At 41.1% G+C, this 19,731-nt stretch overlaps 2 protein-coding genes across 2 annotated transcripts in view; both read left to right on the forward strand.

Moving 5' to 3' along the window:
- itga1 (integrin, alpha 1) overlaps positions 1–9,117 on the forward strand; it is a 54,193-nt gene extending 45,076 nt beyond the window's left edge. Inside the window, exons 19-30 of the mRNA XM_035184180.2 lie at positions 1,908–1,984; positions 2,183–2,309; positions 2,410–2,487; positions 2,598–2,674; positions 2,799–2,888; positions 3,500–3,602; positions 3,738–3,854; positions 3,968–4,066; positions 5,216–5,323; positions 5,789–5,884; positions 6,005–6,118; positions 6,888–9,117. Of these exons, the coding sequence (XP_035040071.1) occupies positions 1,908–1,984; positions 2,183–2,309; positions 2,410–2,487; positions 2,598–2,674; positions 2,799–2,888; positions 3,500–3,602; positions 3,738–3,854; positions 3,968–4,066; positions 5,216–5,323; positions 5,789–5,884; positions 6,005–6,118; positions 6,888–6,944 (1,143 nt within the window). The 3' untranslated portion in view covers positions 6,945–9,117. The remainder of the gene's footprint in view (positions 1–1,907; positions 1,985–2,182; positions 2,310–2,409; positions 2,488–2,597; positions 2,675–2,798; positions 2,889–3,499; positions 3,603–3,737; positions 3,855–3,967; positions 4,067–5,215; positions 5,324–5,788; positions 5,885–6,004; positions 6,119–6,887) is intronic.
- Positions 9,118–9,951: 834 nt separating this feature from the next.
- Positions 9,952–19,432, forward strand: kcmf1 (potassium channel modulatory factor 1). Its single transcript, XM_035184188.2, has 7 exons — positions 9,952–10,223; positions 11,985–12,152; positions 12,388–12,527; positions 15,558–15,659; positions 15,778–15,961; positions 16,603–16,897; positions 17,714–19,432. Exons 1-7 carry the CDS (start codon positions 10,208–10,210, stop codon positions 17,976–17,978), a joined length of 1,170 nt encoding a protein of 389 aa, XP_035040079.1. The 5' UTR covers positions 9,952–10,207; the 3' UTR covers positions 17,979–19,432.
- Positions 19,433–19,731: the final 299 nt, after the last annotated feature.

Consider the following 19,731-nt stretch of genomic DNA (forward strand, 5'->3'; position numbering starts at 1 on the left):
AGACATGCACTGAAGTCCTGACACTTTCCAGAAAATTTTCCGGAGGGGCCGTGTGTGAGAACGCAAATGTCCGAGTCCGTTGCTCTGTCTGGAAACTGAGTCAGACTTTGTGAGAATACAGCAGGAAAACTGGTAGAATAGAAACCCCTCCACGTGCAAAAGAGTCCACGTAGATGTCAACGACGATTCCAGAGCTTTTGGTGATACTTCCGCAGCAGAATCTTAACGTCCTGCGTGCTCGACCTAAATGCCACCTTTTCCTGTTGTTTTGAATGTGTCTGACTCAGACAATCTCCTGCTGTGTTCCTCATTGGTCAAAGGTGAAATTTCATGTCTGAAAATAGCTTCATTGTTATTCCAGAGTTAAGACTTGTTTTTTAAGATGCTGATTTACTGTCATTTGTTACCCCCCCCCACAACAAAAGTTTAACTAAAACTCTTAAAACTACTTCCCCTCGCTGAAAAGTCTTAAAAAACACAAACAGAACCAACAAATCATCGACATCCTGCCCGCGGCGTGTGTGAGGCCAGTTGTTGTGTCTCACTGTCGAGGAAGAATGAAATTTCCCTTCAGGTCCAATTTTGTGGCTGATGAGTTTTATTCACTGCACAATGGAGACAGAAGGTCCCAACGAGGCAGTACAAACATTCAGAGAAAGGTTCTACACCATACATCGAGACTGGCCTGAAACAATAGGTTGTGTCTAATCAATGAGGAATCCCGGACCGTCTCATTCACAATACAGTCTGATTCAATCTGCCAGTAACACACTTGGCTAATCCCCTCAGGACCTCTGCCAAAGATGTGTGGGGGGGGGGGTAAACTTGTATTGTGTAAGTACAGAAAGCTGCCCAAAGGTCGTCCTTGTGGATAAGTAGAGTTTGCACACAGGGATTTGTTAGTCACTGTAAAAAAGCTTGATGTTATCAGAAAAGCAGGAACTTCATCAGGACGCATAAAGACAAAGACAAACTCAAACTGTCAACATCGGCAGCCCTGGTCCTCATGGACATAATGAACACGACACAAGTGGCTCTGTCTGCGGTTACAATGTTTTATTGGCTAATTAACAGTCCAGTGTTGAGGGTAGATTCCTGTGAAGTTAGAAAATGTGCTGTTTGATTTGAATAAAAGCTGCTCTAAATAAATCTCTGCTAATAGGCTGCTGACAGTTTAACTAAAACCTGATAACACTGGTTAATTACTGAAATGAGTTAATATATCTGACATCTTTATAGTTCTAATGAATCTCTACATGTACACTCTTTATAATCTGTTATAAATCATGACGAACTCATCACTTTACATAAAACTGAATTCTCAAATATCCTGTTTATTCTGAAAAAGAAATAGACACTTGAATTTTGTTTGTTTTACTTATTTATCCGTCTATATATTTATGCATCTTAGACTGTTTTACAGAAATATAATTATTTTCTATTAGATTTCAGCGTGTCCTCAGTTCCTGTTAATATTGGTTTGCTCTGAGTGTGGATGGGGATGGGTGGAGGGGTGGGGGGGTGTTTGTATTGCTTTTATTGCTTTTATTCTGTAAAGAACTTACAAATAGATTCTGGTCGATTGATTGATTGATTGATTGATTGATTGGTTGATTGGTTGATTGGTTGATTGGTTGATTGATTGATTGATTAAAAAGGCTCATAAGTGAAAGTGGAAAGAAATCAGGTTTTTGCCTTTGACACATTGTATTTATGAGGATTCGAATCACACTGGGATGTGGGATTGTAGCCGTCCCTCACTGATATAAATGGGCTGGTCAAAATAATAGAAACACCACCACGAACTACCAAATGAAACACTACAAACTTCACTATATTTGATTGCAGCAAAGTTGGATGTAAGTACATGAGTGTTCCTAATAAAATGTCCGTCTCTGTCTTTCCAGATTCCTTTAGTCGACTGTGGGAGCGATCTGAGGTGCATTGCTGATCTCTCTCTCAAAGCAGAGCCCAGTGTAAAAACGTAAGTGGGATAAGCGTTTTTGTAGCAATGTACATTGAAAGGTATCGCTCACGGTAACTTTATCATGTTCAATTTATCTTGATCACAGTCACAACACAGTAGTTAGTCCTTATTAGCTGTGATGCGTGACTGCCCCCTTGTGGAGGAATATGTGCATCACAGCCGAGCGTGCTGACAGGTTTCACTGTACCTCTCCAGGATGCTGATCAGTTCAAGGACGGACAAGTTCGAAGTGAACATCAAAATCAGAAACAGCAAAGACAACGCGTACAACACCAAAGTCACCCTCAGCTTCACGCCCAACATCAACTATATGAAAGTGGAGGTGAGATTTCGCGGCGCTCTCGTCCTTGTGTCATTTTTTAAGTGTGTACAGTCAGTGGGGCTGCGGTTGTGCTGATGCGTGTGTTACTTTGTGTCTTCAGCCGGAGCAGTTATGCAATCTGAACCATACGAAAGTGGAGTGCGCTGTTGGATACCCGTTCCTGGGGGGCAATGTGGAGGTTTGTGTCAGCACACGTTCATTTGTCTGCATGTTACCTGCACAATATAAGATTTACTATGTATCTGTAATACTGAGAATCAAACCTACGGTGTGATCCAATATGTGCAGGAAAATTTCAAAGTGAAATTTGAGGCGAACCCCGAACATATTCAGGACGTGATTCAGATCAACGTGACAGCGACGAGGTGAGAGCCTCAGCTAAAGTGTGTTTTGTTTCCTGTTTGAAGACGTTTCACTTCAATTATTATAACACTTAAATGTTTAGTGCAAAAATGACTGTTTTTTTCATTGGTTTTATTTCCCCCACAGTGACAGTGAAGAGCTGGCCTCTACCCTGAGTGACAACGTGGTGCTGATCACCATCCCTGTGAAGTATGAAGCTGGACTCCTATTCTCAGTGTGAGTGGCTGTAGTTGTAGTTTCACTCCTCACTCATCATGCACACTGCTGCAATGTTAGTTATTATTTCATATTGGTAGTGTTAATGTAATGTTACTCCATAACAGCTGGACATGTAAATAGGCAAAAGCTATGTTTTCCATATCGACTTAGAAGAAGGTTTAATAAAACTATTAGAGCTACGTACCCTTAAAGTTCAGAGTATCGGAATAATAGACTTTTTATAAAGATGGACGACGTGTCTCCACTTCCTCCCACTATCCAGAAATGAAGCCAAAATATCCCCTTTATGAATGTCGCCATCTTGCACATTTGGAGCTAGAGTCTGTGGAGTAATAATTGAGGGGGTGGAGCCACAGTATCTAGGTATCACCGATACACGGGCTCGACCAATTGCGAGTTACTCTCATCTGTGAATGATGACATTTCACTCTGTTTCTATAGCATCAAACAAGTAGTTAAAACCAGAGAAGCAAACACTTAGACAGTCAGTGTGACCTGAAATGACAGAAACCTCTTTAAGAAAAACTCATTTGGTGTGTATTTTGTCTGAAGGTCTGACTAAAAAACGATAAATCTAATATGATGTGATGAACATGTGTCTCTTCCAGGCGATTTGTGGATAAACACATCGTGGTAAAAGAGGGTGAACAGTTTGCCGCGGTGTTCAATGACACCAGGATGATTGGAGAGGAGGTCAACATAAGCTACACGGTAAAGATCACATGTGATGTGTTCTCTGGATGTACAGAGTTAACAGCTGCACGCCGATGTGCTGTGTTTGGGGTTCCAGATGTGGAGCAGTGTATCAATTCATCAAGGTCACATGTCTGTCTCACCTCTTCTCAGATGGAGAAGGAAGGTGATGTGGTGACTCCGCCCCTCGACCTGACAGTGACGTACCCTCATCTGTCTCCTCGGCAGAACAACTTACTGTACCTCACACATGTCACCACCAGCCTGGGGGTATGCATGCACACACAGACACACACACACACACACACACACACACACACACACACACACACACACACACACACACACACAGACCCACCCTAATAATGTTCTTACCTCTGCAGGTGAAATGTGATGCAGATCGTTGGATTAACCCTGATAAAATCAACCCCAACATTATAAAGCCCAACCCGAACAAAGAAACACTCAGCGTCTTCCTGCTGGTGAGTAATGTGTAGCTGTATTTTACAAAGACTGTTCAACTTTACTTAAGACACACTATCAATAATTCAGTCTAGTTCTTAGGAAATTCAGTTTCCTTCAGGAGGTTTAAATAATTCTGACTTGAGTTTTTCACGGCAACTGATCCCTCCAGTCTTACCCGGTCCTGGTCAGACGTGGTTTTCAGGTGTAACTGGTTCTCTGTACCAAACAGAAAGCTGCACTCATTACATCATTAAAAACTGAGCTCATATCTTTCTCAGTCTAAAGCGTCTCCACAGTATTCCAGTCCACATGTACACTTTTAAATGCACCTTCATTTAATTAAAGCAAACTATTTTTTCACAAAATAAACATGTAACAATGTGTTTATAACACATTATTATGCAGTTGTAAGCAGATTGTATATGTTTATTAATGCATCTATTGGCAACTCCTATTGACACAGGTTAGCGAGGCAAATTTATAATCACGATATAAAACACTGTTGTAATGATGTAAAACATACATTAAGAGAAGAAGTATTCATTCTGTCCATTAACAAACACTTATAAATGAAATGAAAATCCTTGTAGCTGCTTATAATAACACCGGAGTCTCTTGTTACACCCAAATAAATCCATCTCATAAAATACCAAAGTGACAGAAACCAAGTTTGAAGGTACCTTTACACTTTTACATCTTTACTCTTATCTGGGTGTCATCCTGTATGATATTTCAAAGATGGTTAAAAGTTATGCTTCATCTTATACATCTTAATATAAATGCTTTTTTCCAACAACACATAGCATACAAACTGATTGCACTATTACTTAGTTGGGATTTGAACCAACAAACTTGTGATTATAAGCAAATCACTCAGCCAACACAGGAACTCGTTGGAGCAGAGTCCAGGTCTTTTAAAGTCTGAGCCGTCTTTGTTTATTGCAGTGGTTTTATTTGAGTATATTTAATATACTGTGTGTTTATCAGTGTCATTATCTCTGGGTTTTTTTCAAAGTTCCAAAACATGAAATACATGACAGAATAATCAGACTTGACCCGCTCTGATCTCATTATGTCTTTAGGAAACACGCTGGTGTCAGTCCAGTCACCTTGAAACGCCTCTCCTGTTATTTTCCTGTCTTTACTGTGTGATGTTTGTTCTACAGTCCTGCTCTGCTGAGCTGCACTGTGCGTCCTTCACCTGCTCCATCCCCGAGGCAAAGAACAGTCAGGTCAACGTCACATTCCGGGTGTGGAAACCTACGTTCATCAGGGTGGGTTCAAAGTCTTTGTTTTACACTCGTCTCGCCTCTTTCTGCCTTTTTAGTTTGTCACAGACTTGGCCAAATGAGAACGAGAGTAGAACAGAGTGAGTGACAGATTCTATTTGTGCCCCTTTCCTGAACAAGCAATTTGAGATGTGGAGCATAGAAAAATATATTTTACATGCAAATAAATTATATTTCGAGGAAAGATGTAATTATTGTATATTCTGTGCACAATACATTTGCATGTTTACCATTATACATTTTATCGTGCAATAATTACCCCTGTCGCGCAGTTTTACTGATATACACTCACACAAACACACAGAGATATATTTAATCTTCAAAATATATGTGCTTGTAAAAATATATTTTTCTGTGAGGCATAAATATAAAATGTCTATTACACCACAGACAGCTGAGTGATGGATGAACGGACAGGAAACGTTTAAAGGAGATTTATTGTCTTTACAGGGGGAGTTTTCCGCTCTGCACATGTCGGTGAATGGGACTCTGGGGGTCAAAAACCCAAACCTGTTTGAGTTGAAAAGCGGGGACCGGACCCGAATCGTAAGTCGTAAAAGTTTTTGTATCGTATGGTTTTGTCATTACATGCCTGTGTGTGTGTGTGTGTGTGTGTGTGTTTGAGTATATGTCTACGTTTACTACATGAATGTGTGTCCTGTTCAGGTGAAGATCCAGGTTTCCAAGGAGGCCTTAGGAGGAATCCCCATATGGGTCATCATAATCAGCATCCTGATAGGACTGCTGATCCTAGCACTGGTCATCTTCGCTCTTTGGAAGGTAAAGTTTCCCAAGTCCTCAAATATCATTTGCTCACATGTGGGAGCTTCCATGTGTTTCACAAATGTATACAGAAGTTTGGAAAAATTGGCAAATAGAACATTTGTGAATTAATTTCACGTTTCTATCCCCTGACGTCATGCAAATAGTAGGTGTTGGTTCGGCAACACTAGGTGGCGCTAATGCTCCCAGTTGAACCATTGCAGAAGTTGAAGGGGAGAGCAACAAGATAAAGTGCGGCAGTAAAACTTGACACAGAGGCACTTTGTGTTTAGTTTGTCCCGTTCTCATCAATCCAATATCTCAGTTTGGCTCTGAAGTCAAGTCTGAGGTCTCCAGGATGAACTGTGAAGTCACAAATGGTTTTTTTGGCCATAACACAAGAATTAAAGCACAAATTACGACAAAATTTCACACAAATGTCTAAAAGGATTTAATAGGACTCTTGGGAAAGTAGCCTCCAGCTAAACGGGATGCAAACGTCGACTAACTCAGATGAAACCACGTTTCCAGACACACTTTTTCTTTATCTCTGGAGGAAGTTGTAGCCTTTTTGTTTGTGCTTCTTGAAAAACAGGATATTTCTTTCCCAGTGTTGACAGTCTTAAATCTAAGCTTACACTTTGCTGTAGCTTCATATTTACTACAGCATGCACATGAGAGTGGTGTCGATATTCTACAGTAACTCAGCATACTCGCTAAAATATCGAACCCTTCCTTTGAAACATGCCGTGAGTAGTTTGCTAACTTGAGTTTTCTGCTCCTCCAGATGGGCTTCTTCAAGAGAAAATCCAGGGACTACACAAAGGAGGAAATCATGGACTGAAGGGTTCGGACAGCGAGCAGCTCTGTGAGCGACTGCTCCCAGAACCGTCAGGTTGCACAAAGTGACAGACGGACGGACGGACAGAGGAAGTGCAGGGACACACAAACACCTCAGTGCTGCGACACAGTGACAACCTGGGAAACACAAGCACTGCTCTCTGTTTCCTACGCAGGGGTTTAATAATGTTTGCAAATACTTCCAATCGCTTTTTCTTCAATGCTTTAAACACTCTGTTACAAAATGGGGGCTGCACACATAGTCAAATAAGGTGCAGAGACAGACACTTTGGCAGTAACTGTGTATATGAACAACTCCACCTATCTGAGTCTCCATCTAAAATGATTGCTCAGAGGAGTATTTGCAAACATTATTTGTTCTTGGTCAGATTCTTTCTCGCAGATATCAACGTAAATTCAGGTCAATGCTGTTGAAGAAGAGGAACCAGACAGGAGGAGGAGGAGGAGGACGTCACTTTCCAGGCACCTTTTGGAAAACTACCAAATATCTGTGTTTTACAAAAACCTTCAGAGCTACAACAGCTGCGCTACAGCTTCAGAGGGGGGGGGAAAGCATTCAGGTTTTTCAGTGTGAAGATCCAAAGTCACCTCACTCACTTTCTGCATCATTACAGCAACAACGTCTGGCCGTCTGTGCGCTTCAGAGACAATATGTGAACTTTTCCCGTGTAGGAGCGGCCGTCTGATAGCTTAGACTTCTGTGTTAAAGTGTGCTTAGTTTGTTTTTAAAAAACACTGTACGTTTTTTGTGTTTTATCGTGTTTTGTTTGACATGTATGTTGAGTTTTTCGCAATATAACTTGGCACATTCTTGATCCTTAAATTCAAATGTTGGATAAAGACACTGACCTGAACACAAGACTTTTACTAAGCTGAGCTGAAGCCTGTATGCTTTTGTTTTTTTTAACTTTTGATTTAGTTAACAATTTTAAAAACAACCAATTTCTGATGTCGATGTACGTTATTAGTTTGGTCACCCTTCAAAATCCAAAGCTTCGATTTTTACTGTAAATATAGCACAGTGCTCAAGAATGTAAAGCTTCAAATGTACAGAACTGTGTTCGCTTTAATTCTTGTAATTTAAGAGATGTTATCCACAAGCCTTTCTTTGTTTTCATGTGTGTGATCGGTGGTCAGAGAACATGAACCTGCTCAGGTGCTACAATATCATGAATGAATGATGACATGAGCATTTGACTCAAAGGAAAACCCATCTGGCCTGTAGCTCACAATTCCAAAGCTGATGCAAATATGTAAATATTGTTCTATTTTGATGAGAAAATGAAAGTTATAATTATTCTGTACTGAAAATATACATGAAGATGAGGGTTCGTATCCACTACTTTAGCTTTAAGTCTGTTGAATGATTGTGTTCTGAATGCAGAGGCTATAACTTTTCCGAGAGGAGATTATTTTGATTTCAATTGCAAAATAGAGGGTAGTATTCATCCAAGATAGAAATATACATGTTACTATTCACCAGCAGCTTTCTATACAGTAAATAGGATTCGATAGTAAATGTATTTTGAGCACCAACATGTACACAAAGCATTCGCATATATAGGCTCATTTCATCCCATATGCGGTACTCAGTACCTTACAAATTTACTTATTCAGGTTTCCTGTCTTGATTTTCTTGTTTTTGATCCAGAAGTTGCACATACGATCACGTTGTATGTCGAGGAGACAGAGAAACGGCCTCTTTCCTCGCTGTCGTACAATAAATCTGAGGCAAGACCACAGGAAACAGATCATTTGAATATTTAAATGCCCCTCTGCGCTCACTCTCCACTGTTGACATGAAGCACATGTAATGAATCGTATGTACAGAGTGTGTCACTGTTCGTCATTTTAAGATTGCGTGGCTACGTCAGGCTTATACACGAGGGTGGAGTCATGAATCTCTCTTTGTCCACTTAAGAAGAAAGAAGTCGTGGGGGATTATTTTTGTCAGATCTTATATCCTCTGTTAAAATTCTGAGGAGGACTCAAAATGAGAGAAAGGCACAAAGTGAGAGTTGTGAGCACCGTCCCAGCCTTCTACACTGCTGTGAAGTCTTCATTGTAATGCACTGGTTTGTCAGACTGTATGCGTCCTCATCAGCACACAAATGAAATGAATCTTATGTACAAAAATAAAGACTTTTTACGACAAAGTCCTCAGTCATCACTTCTTGTACTTTTGTTTGTATAATAAACACAATGAAAACATCATAAACCATTTCTTAAACGTTGAAATTCTGCTTATAAAAGCTAAATACAAAAACTGTAATTCTCGAAGATATGTGTGCAGTTTAAACATTAAGGTCACAAGTTAACTTACATCCCCTGGCAGGTCGGAAGAACAGGACATAGTACAATGAGAAATAAATACAGAGTAGTGTAACGTAAAAAGTAACACACAGCCATAGAACACAGATTTACAGACAAAAGCACATCAAAGATAGATTCTTGTCAAATATAAAAATATAAAAGCTTATTTTATGTAAAGGTTAATCCAAAATTTTATTTTTTTATTTTGTAAATTCTTAGATATTTTTATTTTATGGACTAAATGACTAATACATTATTCAAAAACATTAACAGATTAACTTGCAGTAAAAACGATTTTTTTAAAGACAATAACATTTCTACATTCCATGGAAACACATCTCCCAAAATGTCACTTTTCATATAGAAAATATTGTATACGATGCCTGGAAAGTAAATATATCCCAAACATTGTATTTAAGAGGTTAAATGAACATCAGCTCATTTCCATTTAATGTTCTAAAGAAGCATTTTATCTGTGTGATTACATGTGTTCCTTTTAAATAGTTCACTCGGTAATAAATAGTGTTGGTTTGTTAGTACATATAATTGTTATAAAATATAAACGTTGATACTTGAGATTTTCTCTGGACACATTATCCCACTGCTGGGTGGGGGGCAGACTCCTGCGAGACAAGACTGAGGGCGTCGAGGACCCCCTATCACGGACTGTACGGATCCTGTGATGTGTGTGTGGCTTTGAATGAGGCACGGCGCCGCCTGGTGGTCACCCCGCGATACACCCGGCGATAAGTGACACTCTGGGAGGGGAAGCAGAACAAACTGTAAGCCGCTGGCCGGGGGGATCCATCTTGCTGGAGAAAACAGAAACGAGGGTGAAGCATTCCTGCCCAGTCGAGCGTCCCAGAAACGGTCTCGGTGTCCCCGTCGAACGCGCTGGGGAGCCCGAGGAGGGGCTGCTTCGCTGCCTGGAGGATGTCCCGACATGAGGGTGAGTTGATCATCGGCTCCACGGCGCCGGGGCTGGAGCTACATTACCCACAGCTAGCTAGCTAGCTTGCTTAGCTGCTGTGCTAGCTGCGGCTAAGTGCTCCAGTCAGGGGGAGGGTGTCGCTGCCGCTGCGCCTTTTCCTCGGCTTGTTTTCCAAGCTCGTCCCAACATACTCGTATCAGCTGCCATTAGACGCTGTGTACATTTGTGTATTAAGTGTAACAATAAGTCAAAAATGCTCCAGAGACACGGCAACACAGAGCAGCTTAGCCTTAGCTGCGCTACCTTACGTTAGCCGGGCTAGCTAGCAGGCTAATGTATGCTAACACAAGGATTCGTCAATGTTGCCCACAGTGGCGCCGATAACCCGTCCCCGTCACGTAGCCCAACGCAGCCGGCACCGTGTTTCTCTCCCATTTGCGCTGATTCTGGGGCTCTAGCGCCAAATCGTCCCCCCCTGCTGACGAGCACCACTGTTGTTAGCGAATGCACTGTCATCAAGAAGCAGACAGTCCGAGGCCTCTCTCTCCACAAGCCAGGTTAGCTGGGTGGCATGCTACTAGCCAGCGAGGGTTAACTTGCGCTGTGTTCAGCTGCAGACCAGGTGGCAGCGTGAATGTGTCCCTACACAGTGTTGGTTCAGCAGGAGGTGGACTGGTCGTGTCCCCCGTCGGGTTGTCGTGCTCTCCGGTAAATGAATCCAAGGCACCAGCACGGTTGGTTGGATCCAGTTCGACCGAGGAGGAAAGCTCAGCAACTTTGCTTGTGTTGGGTGAAACCTGTTTCAGTGGATCGTCCACAGAGGCCTGGGTACAGTGTCCCCCCCCCACCCCCTCTGCCCCTTGTATATCCCTGTATGCGTGTTGAGATCATACTGGTTTTATACATCACACAGGTGATACTGAGTCCTGCGGTGTGGCCCCGAGCCTTTAACCAACACGTAGAGCTGATAGCTGCATGTTGCCAAACTACTGTGTTTGTTCAGGTCTGGGTTTGGTTCATAAATATTTCCTTTGTCTTCATTTGAAAATATTTGGAAGTAGTTTTTTTTGTGCAAGAGGTCAAATGAGTCTGAGGAAATTCCCTCAGTAGTTGCTTAAGTAACACCCAGGCTTTATGAAATAGTGGTTTTCCCTTCAAAGGGAATCTCAGTGAGGCAGGAGTTGGAATATTGCAGATTATAATAATTATATTCTAGCTGTATTCTATTTGTGCATCTAAGCTCTATTAAATATAAAGTATCTTAGAAACTGACTGTTAGTATCTGGTGTTTGAAAATAATCTAGTAATTTGTGAAAAGTCAGAGCAATTTAATAAGTTATGATGAGGACTAAATAATAATAATATACAATTTGGATAATATAGTAAATAATCATTTGTCCGGACCCTCTTTTCTTTATTTCTGTTGACCGGTGGATTCATGTGCATCCAGTTAAATCGGAATCCCAGTGTTCTACGGGAAAATGTGTGACTGTGCTATAAATGAGTAACAAACGCTGCAATGAAAACAGCTCTCGGATGCTTCGTACTATTGTGCCGTGCCTCTGAGTTGCTCGTGAAGTTCACTGGAATGCCAGAGTTCTTCACTGCCGCCACTTGTGGGTTGGTGCCACTCCAAAACACATGCTCATGTAAGTGAGACTGGCCTGCACATAGAGACCGCCAGTCTCACAGATCCACGTTTATAAGGAATTTGTAACGTTATTGTCAGGTCCTCGTATTTGAATTTGAATTCTTTTTTTTTCCTCCTCTCTGTTGCAGGTGTGAGCTGTGACGCGTGTTTGAAAGGGAACTTCAGAGGACGACGGTTCAAGTGTTTAATTTGCTACGACTACGACCTGTGCGCGTCGTGCTACGAGAGCGGAGCCACAACAACGAGACACACCACAGAGCACCCCATGCAGTGTATATTAACCAGGGTAGACTATGGTAAGGGCCTGGCTGAGAGCCCAGACCGAGGCTTGTGTGGCTCACTGATCATACACAAACCAATCATGCCTGTGTAGTAAGCCTGGGGCGTGATGATAATTCATCCAACGCCATTGCAATAATGATTAATGTAATTTATTGGGAGTAGTTTTGTTCTGTAATACTTTTTTGGTGTCAATTATTAAACTTGACGGAAAAAACCCCAATGTTTTTTGTGTTTGCTCTCTTCTTGCAGACTTGTATTATGGAGGAGACACTTTTTCAGTAGAGCAACCGCAGTCGTTCACGTGTCCTTACTGTGGCAAGATGGGCTACACGGAGACGTCCCTACAGGAGCATGTCACCTCAGAGCATGCAGAGACTTCCACAGAGGTGGTGAGTATACTGTGCACATGGAGGGCTCAGCACATGCGTTCACAGATGTTAATAATATGTATTAGTCACCATCATTGTCTCCCTAATGTTCACAGTACTTTCAAATGTTGCCCTTGATGCTGTGCGCAGCTCCAGCAGCCTAGTTTACCTCTGCCATCTGCTAACATAATGTATATTAAAGTCATTAGGCCAGTGTGTTTTGTTTTTTTTAGCTCTCTGTTCGTCTGCATCTCTACTGTTCAGTCTGTTATTCCTGTTTAGCTCTGCACCTTAGTCAGCTAAAATGACTTGCCAGAATGAACATGCACAGGGCTTTTGTGGATAACTTGTTGTCAGAGAGATAGCAAAACAAGGCAAAGGGTGAGGCTGCAGCCGACGGTGCAGGGTTAGCAGTTAGTCTGGGGGAAATTAAGACCCTTGTAGTCTGTCGGTAGAGCTAACTAGCAGTATGCCCTTATAAAGTGTGACACATGTTTATTTCAGCGAGGTGTCAATTAGGGGTAAAAAAGGGACTAAAGTAAAGTCTTTTCTGTGAGAACACCTGACTCAAGTCATTTAATCGACTTCATTTCAGTCTTCATACGGTTATTGCTTCTGTTGCCCAGCTAAGAGTAGCCAACTAGCGTTAACATACATTGGCAGTTTGCATCGTATTTAATGTATTCATCAGCCATCTGAGATTAACAATTACAGCAAGAGACACAGCACCGCAGCATCTTGGAAACACCACAGCTTGGACTGTCACACGTCAGGATTAAACAACCGAATTTGTGCTCCAGTTGTCCATCGGTGCCAAATGAAACCAAGTTGCATCTTCTGTGGGTTGTCTTTGATGGATTCTGTTGCCTATGCCACAGCAGAGTGTCTGTCAGCAAACCCCATTGAAATGAGTGTAACTAACATGTCCTATACCATCTCAATACATTACAACTTCCATACCCTGTCTTACTTTGGATGTGAGGGACTACTTTCAGCGTGAGGGTGTCAACGTAAACTAGAGTGACCATGTTAATACAAGAACATGTCATCCAGTGGAACAGTGTGGCTTATTAATGTGTTTATAACAGTTTTGGTCTAAATAAGAAGAATAAACCACATCAGGCGTTTGGATGCACGGAAAATACTCATCACCTACTCGTTTTGGTCTTTTTTTGAGCTACATCATCAACAGACACAAGGCAGCAGTTAAGAGGAAGTGTTTCCCCAACCTGTTGCTGTGTGTGTACGTGGTAGTTGAGGATTTGTTACATTGAGTGCCGATTGTTGATATGCTGGTGTGTATGTGTTGTGATACAGGCTTGGCAGGGCTCTAGGCTAACCTTTTACATTCGTTGCACCGGTGGACATTTTCCATTGCACCTTTTGGCACTGCTAATATACCTTTACTTGACAGTTACCATATATGCATTGGTAATGTAAGGATATTTCATTGTACAATACCACTTTTGCCTGGATATGAAAGCAATTCTCAGAGAACTTAGGCTGTAAACCCAACAAGGAAACTGTACTCTAACTTATTAGAGATAATTATTATAATTATTATAATTATGAACTTAATTATTGCGATAAATGATATTGACATCGTCATGAAACCATTTTAAACCATTGGTATAATGATAATATTAAAGTATAATCATTACACCCTCTCAAAGAGTAATGAAGTAAATTCTAAAGAATATTCAGTCTGACATTTGAAATAGAGTTAAAAAAAAAAATACTAAAATATCTTAAATAAATAAAACATAAACCACAGGCAACCAAACCAAAAATAGCCCTTGAATTAATATTAAACATCTGGCACAGGATACATGTTACGAGCTCAGTAAACAGGAAGGTAATGATTTAGATGAGCTTTTAGCTTTGTGTTGTATTAGGTCAGCGTATCCTCTTGGATCGTGTGTGTGTGTGTGTGTGTGTGTGTGTGTGTGTGTGTGTGTGTGTGTGTGTGTGTGTGTGTGTGTGTGTGTGTGTGTGTGTGTGTGTGTGTGTGTGTGTGTGTGTGTGTGTGTGTGTGTGTGTGTGTGTGTGTGTGTGTGTCGCTCTTCACACAGACAATCACATTTATTTAGTTATTTATAAATGGTGTCGCATCATGAATTCTGGTCACTCTAACACTGGTGTCCTGGATGTGCGTGTTGTCTTGTGTGTAGCAGCAGGTGCGAACAAAATGCAAACCATCGTTTCTGCTTTTTTTTCAACGTGTTTAAATACGTGTCTCACGAACTCAGGAGCAAAACGGTCCCCCTCTGGACCCCTGCTTGGTGGCCTTAATTTACTCGTGCTTGTTGAAATGAAATGTTCTTTTAGAATAAAGTAGTCTGTGATGGAGTGTGTACCGACGTCTGAGTTCACAGCACAGTAGTTCTGCTTTATCACATGTTTTCTTTTGTTTGGTTTTTGACTTGTTTTTGATTTCATCAATTCATCAACTGTTAATTTTGTTGATCTGTCATTTTGTCTGTAGAATGTCAGAAAATGGCAATGACGTGACAAAGAAAAACATCAAAGAAGCAGGAAATGGGGAATAGTTTGGTTGGAAAAAAAGTGACATTTAAAATTGTTGATCAGCTGTTGTCTAATTTCCTGTCACCCAACTAAATGACTGAAGGAGAAATTGTTGCAGCGAGCGTTTGTTTTGCATTTGGTCAACACATGATGGGATTTTATAGATCTGATGTCAAATTACAGAGAGTCTCACCAAAGTTAAATGATACAAAGATATGAGCTTTACCGACCTCTGCAGCCCACTCCTCATGTTATTGAAGCTACTGGTCTGAAACACCAGAATCTCCGACCTAATTGTTCACAGTCAAGACGCATTTTGGTTAATGAGCCAGGTTTTCAAAAGGACGAAGATTGTCGCAGATAAAGTGCCACTTCAATTTTGATCATTAAATCAGAGGAGTGATTTTTTTAACTGCCTTACTGGGTATTATGTTATCAGTCCTCAAGTCCTAAGTTTTAGTTCAATATGTCCATATAGTTTAATTTTGTTGAAACAAACCTTTCTCTCTCTCCCTCTCTCTTCAGATCTGTCCAATATGTGCTGCCTTGCCAGGAGGTGACCCGAACCACGTCACAGATGACTTCACAGCTCACCTCACACTCGAACACAGAGCGCCAAGAGATTTAATATCCTTTCTACGTCTCCACGCGTTATACAGATGTCTTTGTGTATATATATATATATATTTGAAATGTGTTACACTGTGTCGCATTACTGCATTTACCCTTAACTGTCCCTGTGTACGATGAGTCCAGCAGTGTTCGACATGTACGTAGGATGTTCCACCCTGGCAGAGGACTGGGTGGTCCCAGAGCACGACGCACAAATATGCACTTTACTAGTGGCTCCACAGGAGGACTATCATCCTCCTCATCACAGAGCTCCACATACACCCCCAGTAACAGAGAGGCAATGGACCCCATCGCAGGTGAGAACGAGCAGTGTACTCTTCACAGAATATTATTCTTCACATAGGTGGTTCAGAAGGATCTGTCACATCCTCCACTAGCACCCTGTGCTGGGAAACTCGTAAAGTTTCCATCAAAACTCTGCTTCGTATGAACGATAACCGTCCACTCCCTGTCTGAGAAGTGAATACAACAAATGATTTATCATTAACTTCACATTTTCATCTTTGAGTCGATTTGTGTACAAAATTCTCGACAGTTTTGTTTTGTTTGTGCAGGTAGTGATAACATGCCTGCCTTTCTTGTTGGGCTTTTGAGTGATACTGAAAGCAAATTAATTGATTCTAACCATAACACACAAAATGAAGATGACAGTATAATGGAAAAGAGAAAACGGAATGCCTGCCGGTTCTAGTCGAGCTTGGTTTGTTTTTTGTCAGGCTCGGGCAAAACACTGCAACCCTCATCTTTTCCCTAATCTTTATAAGAAGATATTCGCCGAAACCATAATTGCTGATATCTAAGCATATCTAAAGAAATCCCTGTGTTCCTCTTTCTGCCTCATATCTGCTCACACGTATCTCCAGTGTTGTCCTTTGAAATCATGACTTATTTAGAAACCGCCAACAGCAGAGCCTGTTTTTTGTTGTGTCTCCTGCAGAGTTGTTGTCTCAGCTGTCAGGTGTGCGGCGTGCGGCAGGGGGGCAAATAAACTCGTCAGGGCCTTCGGCCTCCCAGCTCCAGCAGCTTCAGATGCAGCTGCAGTTGGAGCGGCAGCAGGCACAGGCGGCGCGGCAGCAAGTGGAGACGGGCCGCCACCCGACACGACGCAGCAACAACCCGGGCAACACTGGCTCCACCATCCCTCCACCTAGCACAGCAACTGCCAATTCTGCCGCAGTGGGTGAAAACAATCCTTCGTCCTCGTCCCACAGCTCCCAGTTCCTATTAGCACGGTGAGTGTGGCCAGTCACTGGTTTTGAAATTAAATATATTGTTTATAAAAGCCAATATGGTGTCAAAGAAAACTCAGCATGAGTAATATTGTTTCCACAGTTATTCTGCTTGTACATTCACATCTGAGAAAGTAATTTTAATATAATTTATGTATGACAATAATTCTAGTGTTCTAACATTGTTTGTTGTAAATTAATTGCTAAGTCAAACTAACCATTAATAATAGTTCTACTAATAATAATATAAATATTTTCCAAGTCAGAAGAATAGGCTAAACATTATTTTAGAGACTGAAAAACCTGCACATTCTATTATTATCAATATTGGAAGAGATTTGTGTAAAGTGAACTGTAAACACTGATCATTGGATCATTTAGATTTAACTGACAACATTTAGACTTTCATCACTATTTAACTAATCAGTGTTCATGTCTATTCACCAGGTTAAGCTCAGTTTCCACAGAATCACAACTTAAAGGTTCACTGTGGAGTGTTTTACAAACAAATGAAGGTTTATTGAATGTTTGCCGTATGCGTACCTCACATACTGAGAGTGTCTATTTTCTCTCTCATAAAACCTATGTAGCGCAATCTGTTGAACATTTGTAATCGTGTGATGTGAACGCCATATTTTCTATTTGCTATATCAGCAGCGTAGCATGAAACTCTTGTCCATTGATGAAAACATTGTTAAAACGTTGCTTCAAAGCTAAACATCCAGGGGGGAACTTGCAAATGAACCCGATTGTTATCTTCTTTGTATTAATAACATTTCAACTTGAATGTGTTAAAATGAACATTATCGATTTCTTCAGGTTGAATGAACCTAAGATGTCCGAAGCAGAGCGGCAGTTTCTAGAAGGAGAGCGCGCGGACCGCAGCCTGTTCGTGCAGGAGCTGCTGCTGTCGACGCTGATGCACGAGGAGAGCTCCTCTTCTGACGAGGAAGAGCGCCGGGACTTCGGAGACTTCGGGGCCATGGGCTGCGTGGATATCATGCCTTTAGATGTGGCGCTGGAGAACCTCCAGCTCAGAGAGCGCAGCTTCGCGGGGAAGGAGCCTCCGCCGCCTCCTCTTTGATGTCCGAGCATCAAGCAGACTGTGTCCTCTCTGCTGCAACTGTCAGTGATGGACAGCAAAACAGCAGCAGTCCTCCCCCCCCCGTCCCCGTCCCCCTGGCCTCACCCTTCTTTCTCCCTCTTTATTTTCTGAGTTTGTTTTTTGGTGATTGTAATTTCAGGCCTGTCACCATTTTTGTTACATTGTAAACGAGAATAAATGAGAGCAAGTGGGATAAATGTACGAGTGCGCAATAGCAACTGAGTGAGCAAGCGAGAGGAGAGAAATATATAAATATATATATAAATATATAAAATATATATATATATGAAGTTGATAATCAATCCACATAACTTTTCTTTTTCAGGTAAATGTTACAGGCAGCTGTGGCAGACCTTTGCTTCCTGTGACATGCAAACAAACGGCTCTCCGTAAAAAAAAATACTCCACATTCAAAAGTCAAGAGAGCATAGGCTCCTCTGATGAAGCTGCTGTGTGTGTGTGTTAATGACTATTAATAAATAAAAAGTGCTTGGATGGGTTACCATAACTACTGCATGCAGTTATTTGCAGCGTGCATGACTTTTAATGACCCTGTCATTAAAACTTTTCTTATTTTATTTTTAATATCCCAAAGCTTTCAACTGTTTTTAAATGGTTACTTTAAACATGGTTAAGTATTGAAAATCGAGTAGTTTACAAAAGTGACATGCAGAAATTTAACTCTTTATATACTGTGTGTTGTTTCAAAGGTTTTCTTTGAATGAGTATATATATATATATATATATCTATATCATGGATATAACATTTGGATTGAATCGGATTCTTGAAGAAACGCTGCACTGTGTGTGTCTCTCAGCTCCCGTTTGCCTTTTCTCTGTGACCAATGTCTGGATACGTCGGCGGCCGCAGAGCGACGACAACATGCATCAGATGAAAACGAGGAAGAGGAGAAAAGAGATCTCGCCTCTGAAAAATGTTCCTAGATGTTAATATTTAGTGATAAGCTGTTTAGGTACAGTATAACTTTATAATTTATAGACGAGTACAAACGCCCAGCGATCCATTCTTCTTTCACAGTTTTTCGGACAGTCACTCTGCTTATGTCCAGTGTCAGATTCAGCCTAATGCTTTAGATGCTTCAACTAATTTCTTTGTTGGGTAACAGGAGCTTGAGACTTTCCGCACTGCAGTTTTATTTTTGTTTGTTTGTTTTTTAAGAGAAATCATTTTTTCTGCTAGGGTTAGCACTTTCTATTTATTCATGTTTGTTTTCTGACTCTTTTTGAGCCTTGATATGAATCATGCCACCTTCATGCCTATACTTTTACCCTCTATGTAAAATACAAAGAGATGTATATTGAATTTGTGCGTTAAATTTCATAATGGTTCTAAGACATGGGCAGACTTTTTTTTAAGGTGTAAATTTAGAATACAATAAATATAAACTGCGCACAGCTTTTGATGAAACTGAGAGGTCGTCGCACCTTTTGCATTTTGTGATATTGTTGTGATTCCATTAATGTTTGTGTAGCTGGCAGGATCATAATCATCATACGATGCCACGTAAACGTCAAATCTTAATGTGCTTTAACAGAGAAGAGGGAAACACAACAAATCAGCATCAAATACTTTATTACTTTGTTCCCATTGCTCTCTGTGTGTTGGCAGGTTTATGCAAAAGCCACTGAGCCTATTTTCTTGAAACTTAACCAGATGAGATCTGGTGGATTTGTGGATTTCTCACAAATACACTGAGATCTTTATGAAAAA

This window comes from Hippoglossus stenolepis, chromosome 18 (genome assembly GCF_022539355.2).
Source record: "Hippoglossus stenolepis isolate QCI-W04-F060 chromosome 18, HSTE1.2, whole genome shotgun sequence".
Taxonomy (NCBI): Eukaryota; Metazoa; Chordata; class Actinopteri; order Pleuronectiformes; family Pleuronectidae; genus Hippoglossus; species Hippoglossus stenolepis.

Bases quoted from the DNA above. Each gene is read 5' to 3' on its own strand.
- kcmf1 (XM_035184188.2), top strand. The intron at 12,153-12,387 runs GTAAGGGCCTGG...CTCTTCTTGCAG, and splicing joins ATTAACCAGGGTAGACTATG to ACTTGTATTATGGAGGAGAC. The intron at 12,528-15,557 runs GTGAGTATACTG...CTCTCTCTTCAG, and splicing joins CAGAGACTTCCACAGAGGTG to ATCTGTCCAATATGTGCTGC.